This window comes from Camellia sinensis, chromosome 2 (genome assembly GCF_055761805.1).
Source record: "Camellia sinensis isolate YWXY chromosome 2, ASM5576180v1, whole genome shotgun sequence".
Taxonomy (NCBI): Eukaryota; Viridiplantae; Streptophyta; class Magnoliopsida; order Ericales; family Theaceae; genus Camellia; species Camellia sinensis.
The window spans coordinates 73,024,620-73,034,930 of NC_138962.1; the positions used below are offsets into that span (position 1 = coordinate 73,024,620).

The 10,311-nt window shown below is 37.5% G+C and overlaps 2 protein-coding genes across 2 annotated transcripts; one reads left to right on the forward strand and one right to left on the reverse strand.

Moving 5' to 3' along the window:
- Positions 1-2,788: 2,788 nt before the first annotated feature.
- Positions 2,789-5,384, forward strand: PGN (Tetratricopeptide repeat (TPR)-like superfamily protein). The gene is made up of 2 exons (XM_028244953.2): positions 2,789-3,583; positions 3,728-5,384. The coding sequence occupies exons 1-2, from the start codon at positions 2,966-2,968 to the stop codon at positions 4,943-4,945; spliced, it is 1,836 nt and encodes a 611-aa protein (XP_028100754.2). The 5' UTR covers positions 2,789-2,965; the 3' UTR covers positions 4,946-5,384.
- Positions 5,385-5,973: 589 nt separating this feature from the next.
- LOC114300104 (pentatricopeptide repeat-containing protein At3g62890) lies at positions 5,974-9,738 on the reverse strand. The gene is made up of 3 exons (XM_028244954.2): positions 7,006-9,738; positions 6,523-6,822; positions 5,974-6,426 (listed from the first exon to the last, which is right to left on the reverse strand). Exon 1 carries the CDS (start codon positions 9,537-9,539, stop codon positions 7,182-7,184), a length of 2,358 nt encoding a protein of 785 aa, XP_028100755.2. The 5' UTR covers positions 9,540-9,738; the 3' UTR covers positions 5,974-6,426; positions 6,523-6,822; positions 7,006-7,181.
- Positions 9,739-10,311: the final 573 nt, after the last annotated feature.

Here is a 10,311-nt window from a genome sequence, read left to right on the forward strand (position 1 = left end):
ATTGAAATTTCTCTGAGTTCAAACCAGAGAAATTCAGAGAAAATTGATCGGAATAAAATACTAACAAGTTCCTGCAATTTCCTCACCAAAATACTAATTTTTGTAAATTTAAAGCCCAACTCCCTAACAAAGTTTTTATTTTTGATCAACCTTCAAAATCTAAACCCAAATCCCCAATTCACTAACTTAGCAAAATTACACAGCAAAATTGTAATATAAAATTGAAACTTTAACCCATTTCTTAACCAAAATAGCACTAAAATTCGTGAATTCAGAGCCTAATTTCTCAGCAACAAAAAAAAAAAGAATTTATCTGGGTTCAAACCAGAGAAAATTGAAATTTCTCTCACTTTGTTCACAAATTCCTCTAGTAATTCTGAGTGCTTCATTGCAAGCTTTTCCCGCGCAATTCTTTCAACAAACAGAGGCAGTCTTCCGTTGCCACTACATTGATAAGGTAATAGAGTAATCAGCAACATAAATTCTATCACTTGCCACTTGTTTGGCTGATGAGAAAACAAAGAGCGGAAGAAAGAAAGAAAAAAAAAACTGTGAATTTTGTTATAATGTATACCAATTAATTTAACAAATACAAAATTCTCTTAAGAACTCATGATTTATAAATTTAATTTTCCTCCGGTTTCTCAGCAGTCAAATTACAATAGTAGAGAGAGAAAGAGAGAAAGAGATTTACAGAGATATTTCAATTCCCTGTGAACAAAATCAGAGAAATTTCAATTTTCTCTGATTTGAACTTAGAGAAATTTCAATTTTCTCTGATTTGAACCCAAAGAAATTCTCTGCATGTAATTACCGATGGCACGATTATTGACGGCTTAAACCGTGTGAATTTGATACCTGTAATCAAATTACAGAGAACAAATCATTGATTAGTTGGCAAGAAAATGAAAAGGAAAATTTTTAAATTTTAACTTTTGGTTTCACAATTCTTGTTTAGTTAAACCCAAATATATATCCATCATGATTTTTAGTCTTTGCTTTTGTTTGGTTTCTTGGGAACCAAACAAATTATCAACTAACTTGAATAAAATAGTAATGATAGTAAATTTACCCCCTTCAACTGTGATAACGACTTGTGCAATGTGTGGACGAGTGAAGCCCTGAATTGGTTGTGGATGTCCAAGTTTAAAGAAAGGGTAGAAGTAATCGATGAAGCATATCGCATTCAAGGATCGCATTCTCCATTACAGTGTATTCAGTATCCGAAGGTCCATTATGACTTCTCAGTAACAAAGTTTCCCTTAATTATCTTATGACTTCTCAGTAGCAGAGTTCATTGAGGCATTTTGTTAAACAAGTAGAGGGCAAGACCACCAAACACTCTGGTTCGCTTTGATTGCACAGGGAACTCTCCACCTTGTCGCATAAACACACCTTACATTTGTCTTGAGAAGATTCAAAAAAGTTGGTGGCGGTTTAGATCGGAGAAGATGAAGAGGGGAGAGAAAAGAGAAGATAGAAGAGATCGGAAAACTTTGTGACAGCGGCGTGCGGCAGTAAAGTGAAGAGCAGCAGAGAGCGACTGAGCAATCTAGGGTTTCTCTCTCTCTCGCATGTCATTTGAGTGATCTAGGGTTTCTCTTTCTCTCCCTTGCACGTCTTCTTTCTCTCTCTCTCTCTTTGTCGAAGATTGAGTGTAGAGAGTCAAATTTTTCTGTAATATATGGGTGTGGGGTTAAGGGACTTTAGACATCATCATAAAATAATATTTTAGATTTCTTACATTACTAAAAATGGGAGAGAGATCTTAAACTAATTTTCCCAAGCTCTAGCTGGAGCAATCAATTGGTCTAAATTAATACAAAATCATAAATTTAGAATTAAAATTATAATGATTAAAATAACATGAGAGGTTTATCTGTAGGTGATTGAGATATCCATAGCCCTTTCTAAGCTTTAAAATAAACTTACACAATTTAGCACATTTATAATTTTATCTGCATTGCACATTCATATAGTCCTATTTTTTATTTTAATAGTGTTTTGGTGGACAACTATACCCTTTTATTAATATGAAAGATATGATGTGATACTTTAATGTGGTAGGTATTAATGTGACACTTCAATGATATGACACTTCAAAAAAATTAAAAACTTCTTAATGTACTTTTCTTAAATGTAACAACATGATGAGTATGATGTGACACTTTAATACTTCTACTAAAAAAAAAACTAAAAACTCTTTAGTGTATTTTTTTTTACTAAAAAAAAAAAAAAAAAAAAAAAATGCTTATTGTATTTTTTTTTCAAATGTGACAACGTGGCGAGTATGTCACAAAAACTTCTTAGTGTACTTTTTTCAAATGTAACAACGTGGTGGGTGTGATATAATACTCTAAAAACAATAAAAACTTTTTAGTGTATTTTTTTTCCAAATGTAACAACGTGACGAGTATGATGTGACACTTCAAAAAAATAAAAACTCTTTAGTGTATTTTTTTAAAATGTGACATGTGACACTCCAACTTGACGGGTATAATGTGACATTCTAAAAAAATTAAAAACTTTTAGTGTACTTTTTCTAAGTGTGACACTCCAACGTGATGAGTATGAAGTGATATTAAAAATTTCTTAGCGTAATTTTTTCAAATGTGGTGGACAAATGAGTTATTGCACATCAAAATTGACTAAATGGATTACAAGAAAAAGAATGGAACTATATAAATTACGATAAAAAATATAAAATTTAGTCAATCTACTTACTATTAATTGTGAATAAAAATTATGAACCTAATATTATTGTTTCAAAGCCCGCAACAATGTTAATGTAAGGAACTAGTTATAAGCAAGTGGAAAATAGAATCAATGATAAGATATATGTTAATCAAAAAATGTTCCAATGATTAAATTTGATTATTAAAGATTGTCACTCTACTACACACTATAGACATGTAGATGTTGGATACTATTTACTTCTATGAGGCTGTGATCATGTACAACCGAAATGGGTTTCAAAAAACTACTCTCCACCATTCCTCATCATCAGATCCCCCCAATGGTCAAAAACTCTCTCCATTGGGCCCACAACTGCACTACCCAACACAACCCACCACCTTTTCAACCCAAAGGACCCTCCATTTTAGCCACCAATCTCATCAAATCATACTTTGACAAGGGTCTAATCAAAGAAGCACGCATGCTGTTCGACGAAATGCCTGAGAGAGACGTGGTTGTTTGGACTGCCATGATTGCTGGCTACGCCTCTTGCAATCATCACGCCCGTTCATGGGTTGTGTTCTGTGAGATGATGAGGAAAAGTAAAGAGAATCCAAATGCTTTTACCATGTCAAGTGCTTTGAAAGCTTGTAAAGGCATGAATTCACTATCTTGTGGTGGTTTGGTTCATGGGTTGGCTATTAAGCTTGGCATAGTTGGTTGTATTTACGTCGATAATGTGCTTTTGGACATGTACGCGGCGTGTTGTGTTACTATGGATGATGCATACTTGGTTTTTCGAGAAATTCATGAAAAAAATGACGTGTCTTGGACTACCTTGATCGCGGGTTATACTCATCGTGGTGATGGCTATACCGGGCTTCAAGCTTTTAAGCAAATGTTGTCGGTATGTATAAGAATTAAGATGTAGTTTCATTAATGTTGTTTCAATGAAGAGCGTTTCAATTTCAATGTAAATTTTGTTAGTGAGGCTAAATATGCAGATTGTTTTTACATTTCTTTTTACCTTTTTTTTTTTTTTTGTTAACAGGAGGAATCTGAAGCAAATGCATTTAGCATTTCAATTGCAGTTAGAGCTTGCGCATCCATTGGCTCTCATCCTTGTGGAAAGCAAATTCATGCTTCAGTTGTTAAGCATGGGTTTGAATCAAACATACCCGTTATGAATTCTATTTTAGACATGTATTGTAGGTGTAGTTGTTTATGCGAAGCGAATCAGTGTTTTCATGGGATGACTGAAAGAAATTTGATTACTTGGAACACGCTGATTGCCGGATATGAGAAATCCAATTCCCACGAATCCCTCTACATATTCTCGCGGATGGAGTGCGAAGGTTTTAGTCCAAATTGCTTCACGCTTTCCAGCGTTATGGCAGCGTGTGCTAATTTAGCGGTTTTGAGCTGTGGACAGCAGGTTCATGGATCGATTGTTCAAAGAGGTCTTGATGGGAACTTGGCTTTGGCTAATGCCCTTCTAGACATGTATGCAAAGTGCGGAAACATTGTAGACTCGCATAAAATTTTTACTGAAATGTCGCTTAGAGACTTGGTTTCTTGGACTTCTATGATGCTAGGATATGGTAGCCATGGATATGGAAAAGAGGCTGTTGAATTGTTCGATGAAATGGTCATGTCAGGTATTAGGCCTGACCGAATTGTGTTTATGGCAGTGCTGAGTGCTTGTAGCCATGCTGGACTTGTAAACGAAGGCTTGAGTTATTTCAAGTCAATGATTGGTGATTATAACATCACTCCAAATCAGGAGATTTATGGATGTGTTGTGGATTTGCTAGGACGTGCGGGGAGAGTTAAGGAGGCTTATGAACTAATAGAAGGCATGCCCTTTAAGCCCGATGAATCTGTTTGGGGCGCGTTTCTTGGAGCTTGCAAAGCACACAGGCTTCCTAATTTGGGCAAATTGGCAACGAAAAGGGTATTGGATTTGGGGCCAAATGTGACAGGCACTTATGTGATGCTGTCGAATCTTTATGCAGCAGAAGGTAAGTGGGGAGAGTTTGCGAAAATGAGGAAGTTGATGAGAGGAATGGGGAGTAAGAAAGAGGCTGGGAGGAGTTGGGTTGAGGTGAGAAATCAGGTTTGTAGTTTTGTGGTTGGAGATAAGATGGGTGCGCATATAGAGTGGGTCTATGGGGTTCTGGATATGCTGATTCTGCATATGAAAGAAGAAGCAGAATATGTTCCTCCTGACTTACATTGCTCGACATATGATGTAGCAGAAAGGACTTGAAGATGAGAAATTGCAGGTAAGAAAAGGGAGAATTATAAAAATTCAAACATGGGTTTTGATGAAAGAAAATGCTCAAAGATCAGGAAGCATGGGCAAAGAACGGATCACATGGCCAGGAACTGCTTCAAGAAGCCAAGGTCCCCAGTTCAAGTTGTCCAATAGATATGGGACGAGGGGTCTGACGTGCCCGGTAACTAGCTGGGAGCTGTAAAGAGGCCCAGAAACATAGTAAACGAAAGGAAAGAAAAGGGGATGCTCAAAGATCAACCAGGACGGCAAAGATGTCTGTTATAGATTTTAACATATTCATTTTCCCCCCCCTTTTCTCTTATGGTTATAGATTTATCATCTTCTTATTCTTCACCATTTTTTTTCCTTTTCTTTTTTGAGTAATGACAAAATGCTTCATTAGTAAAGAGAGGAAGATTCTTCAGCATAATGGCTTTATTCCAAAGCTTTAATTTATTTATTTTTAGGGGTGCAAATTGAATCCCAAGTACCTTTGGCCCTACTTTGCGTCAAATATGTTCAGACCAGAGAAAAGCTCTAACCACAGTTTGAATGTTTTATGTACCTCTGCAGATAAAATCAAGAAGGAGCTCCAGTAAGTTTGAGTGCTAAACAACATTGACTTGGATAAGTTGCAATCTCCCTCCATATAGTAAACTATTGAACCAGCTTTTTTTTTTTATTTTGAGAATTTTTTCTATCAAATCTCTGCAATGATTAGATTTTAATCTGGTTAACATGAGGAAAACACCAAAATATATAATAGGAAGGATGATTTCCCAAGAGAACATAATACCAGAAAAGATCATCAACAATCTTCTTTATGTTGGACAATGTGTTTGCTAACCTACATGATGAACATTGGCCCTATAACACTAGGAACAGAGTGGTTATGCAGCAATGATGAAACAGCACGATTAACACAAGGAACCTTGAGAGTTGTAGCAGGGATGGCATATGTATGCCTGAGCAGGCTGAGCTGGGTAAGAGTACAACTAACTTTGACTTTACAAGAGTCATGAACAACCATGGAAATCCATTTACTAGTTTAAAAAAATATACGAAAGTGTAGTTCAGGCCATTTGTCTGAAAGTGTGCATCAACAACATCAAAATATCCATCCACGTTTGCAAAAATACAGTCGTAATGATAAACAATGACGGAGGATTTCAATAACCTTAACAGGCTTAACTGATTCTGAAACATAAACAAAATAGGTTCTCCTCCTTGACAAGAGTTCCCATGACATTTGAAGTTTTGACATATCAGAGTGCACATTGGGAAAGGAAATGCATAGTGAAAGAAGTGCCATACTGTTGGTTCTCAGGACTTTATAGAGGGCTTTGAGAGCTCCTGATCCAGGTTCTTCCATGGAGGAGATTTTTTAACTTTCTGGGGAAAATAATGACTGGAACATAGCCGTTAGTTGCTTAATTCAGCACTGACTGTACTCCAACCTTTTAAGATATAACCTGAAAAATAGCTAACAGTATAAGTAATACACCTTGATTTTTTTTTTTTTTTTAACAAAAAAGAAGGAAATAGGTATGAGCCACTTTGAACTTTACCCCTTGAAGAAAGTCAGCTACCCCTATCCTTCAGCTCAAACCCGCAATCGTAAAAAATTCTAAACATAACATAGGAACGGTGTTACACAATGTTCTCCTCTTCCACTAAGATAATGTCATCAAATTGAGATTAAGGTGTCAATGTGATCGGGAATTGGCTGAGGAAGAGGAAGAAACTGAGGGAAGTAAGGTAGCATCCATGACATATGATAGCTATTGGAGCCGAGGAAGTGCTGGAACTGTGTGAGCCATTTGATGTTTGATCAAACAGAGCTTAGGTGGGATCAATAATCAGTTCCACTGCATGATACAAATAAAGCTGATTACCAACAACAACAACCAAAAAAAAAGGAATATTCAGTTCAGGCGCTTGAAGTTGAAAGCTTGAAACATTGTCATATTTTCAGTTACATCAGGAGAGAATGTAATAAAGTGAGAAAGTTGTATTATCTGCTCTTGTATAAACCTTTTCACTCAAACTACCTGTATCCAGTTTTTCCTTCTGGCCACCGGAAATGCCTCTTTGTGACGTCTTCAACCAGTATGTTTGCACCACATACACCAAGTTGCCTCTTCGTGATGTCTCAAACCAAATTCACCAAATACATGCCCACAGGAAGTGCATTGTCAATACCAAGTTGCTTTAGTATCATAAAATGCTACCAGTACTCCTTGCAGGAACATGAGCCCTGCTTGAAGTGGTGAAAGCGATGTCGATCTCTAACCACAATCTCACGGTTAAAAGATCTAGAAATGAGCTTTACCACTGCATGACAATCATTACATATTCGCAAGTTCTTAATAATCCTTATTGGTGTTGGTGGACTGATTGCTACAAGTCCAAAGGCAATTGCAAGCTTCTCACTATGTCTAAAGAGAGTGGTTTCCTTCTCCTCTTCATCGATGTCAAGGGAAACAACGTTTGTGTCTGGGGCATAACCCAATGTCTTAAGTCTCTTGGCTACTTCATCCAACATCTTCTCAATCTGATTCATGTAAGGGTGTGTCTTATCCCCGGCAAGAAATTCATAAACAACACCATTGGCTTCAATCATGCTGCAACCAGGGGTTTTAACCACGCTTTGTTTCATCATCATCCCTCTTATTTCCATAACATCATTCCAATTGCCTTTTGAAGCATATATATTGGACAGTAATACATGGAACCCATCATGATCGGGTTGGAGCTCAATAAGCTTCCTTCCTACCCTTTCTCCCATTTCATTATCACCATGCTTCTTGCAAGCCCCAAGCAAGGCCCCCCAAGTAGCAACATCTGGTTGCATAGGCATACTTACAATAAGTTTTTCTGCTTCCTTGAGCATACCTGCTCGTCCAAGCAGATCAACCATGCATCCATAATGTTTGACATTCGGTTCTATATTGTGCACTTGAATCATGCTATCAAAGTGATGACGGCCCTTGTCGACTAAACCCATATGCCGACAAGCCCCAAGAACTCCTATAAAGGTTATCTCATTAGGCACTACACCACATTTCTTCATCTCTGAAAACATCTCAAGAGACCTTTCGACCAACCCATTCATTGCCAATCCAAGAATGAGAGCATTCCAAGTCGAAACCCCCTTTTCCTCCATGCCAAAGAAGACTTCCAAGGCATTTTCCACACACCCGCATTTCATATACATATCTATAAGGGTGGTACCAAGAATGACATTAATCTTTAGTCCATTCCTCCTTATATATGCATGGATCCATTTTCCTTGGTCAAGGGCAGCCAAATGGGTGCAAGCTGAAAGTACACTCACCAAAGTGGTCTCATCAGGCCTAACTTCTTCAAGCTGCATCTGTTGGAACAATGCTATAGTATCTGAGAACCGGTCAACTTGTGCGTAACCTGATATCATTGCACTCCAGGACACAATATCCCTGTTGGGCATGGAATCAAACAATGCCCTAGCATTTTCTACGGACTGACATTTCAAATATCCAGATATCATGGAATTCCAGGATATCTGGTCCAAGTGGTAGCTCACATTAAACAATTGTTGCGCAGCCATAATATCACCACAAGTTGAGTACATGTGAATCAATGCATTTTGAAGGTTAACGTAAGACTCAATTCCAATTCTTAAAGCTAAGCCATGGATCAATTTCCCAGTCTTGACAATAGACAAGTGTGTACATGCAGAGAGAACACTAATCACCGCAACCTCATCCACCATTATTCTATTAGAATTCATTTGCATAAACACAAGCAGAGCCTCTTCATACATCTCATTTTGCTCATAACAAGAAATCAATGCAGTCCAAGAAACCATATCGTTTTCGTCCATGGCATTAAACAACTGAGAAGCCTCACTCACACAACCTAACCGACCAAGCAACACAATCATAGAATTTGACGCAATTATGTTCCTCACGGGCATCCGATCATATATCAATTTTGCTTCTTCTACATTTCCCATCTGTACATACCCTGCCAGAATCGAATTCCACGAAACCGAATCCAACACAGGACTTTCATCAAACAACTTCCTTGCATCCCTTATATTTTGGCAAACCGCATACATATTAATCAAAGTGTTCAGGACATAAACATCTGAATGAAAACCCATCTTGAGTACATGATCATGCAACTCTTTACCCTCCAATTCCGAGTATCGGACAGCGCTGGCCTGAACAAGAATTGGGTATGTGTAGTTATCAGGACACACATTGTTTACCAACATCAGTTGATAAAGAAAGATTGCCTTTTGAGGATAATTTCTCTGTAAATAAGCTTTCATCATGGTGTTCCAAATGAATGCATTAGTGTTTTCGATATGATCAAAAACTTTACGAGAGTAGTCGACGTGAATGAAGGGTGAGTCAGTGGAGAACTTGAGGAGCTTGCTTGCAGCATGAGTGTCTCTGATGAATCCAGTGAGGATCATCTGAGAGAGAATTTGGGTAAATTGCTTGAGATTTAGGGAATGTTGCAAGTGGGTCTCCAAGATTGACAAGGTTATGGTTGATTTAATGGCTGAAGAAACGGCCGGCTTTGCTAGATTCATATATATATATATATATATATAGAGAGAGAGAGAGAGAGAGAGAGAGAGAGAGAGAGAATGTGAAGAGTAATAAAATGAGAAATGGGCCGTCGTTGGTTTCTTCTTTCTTTTTCTGGGGGGAGAGAAGTAGGCAGCAGACGTAAACCACAAGTTCACTCTCGGATTAGGATAGCTTCAAAGAGTTGAAGTGCCTCGGTCCATCACTCATTCAAATCGCTTCATTTTTAGATGAGTAATGCTAGAAATTAGGGTGTCTACGGTTTGATTGTGGTTGAGAAATTTTTAATTTGTCAATCGCATATTAGATGAAGGGATTGAAAAAAATTAATTTGTATTTGTTGGCTGCATAATTTGTACAAGCCAATTACAATTTGACGCGTGGTAAAGTAAGGGTAATATGGGGAGACCATTCAAATTTTTGATCCTGATCGTACACGTGGCAGTTGATATTGGTTGTTATGAGATCTGAGTAGCAGTGGATCAACAAAGAGATGCAAGGTGATGTGGCATCAGCGGTTATTTTTATTTAAATTCAAATTTAGGAGGGAAGCTTAACTGCAAATGATGGCATAGTAGAGCTAATTTTAAGGCTACATAATCAGCGATCATAGGGGAACAGTTCGACGGTTGGAAATACAGTTCGACTGTCATCTTTGAGCAGTATAAATAGCAGAGAAGGTCCTGGAAAAAGCCCTTGGACTCAGATCTAAAAAACCAGTCTTATTCTACTTTACTTTTACATATCTTGTTCTTTACATTCCAGTACTTTAAA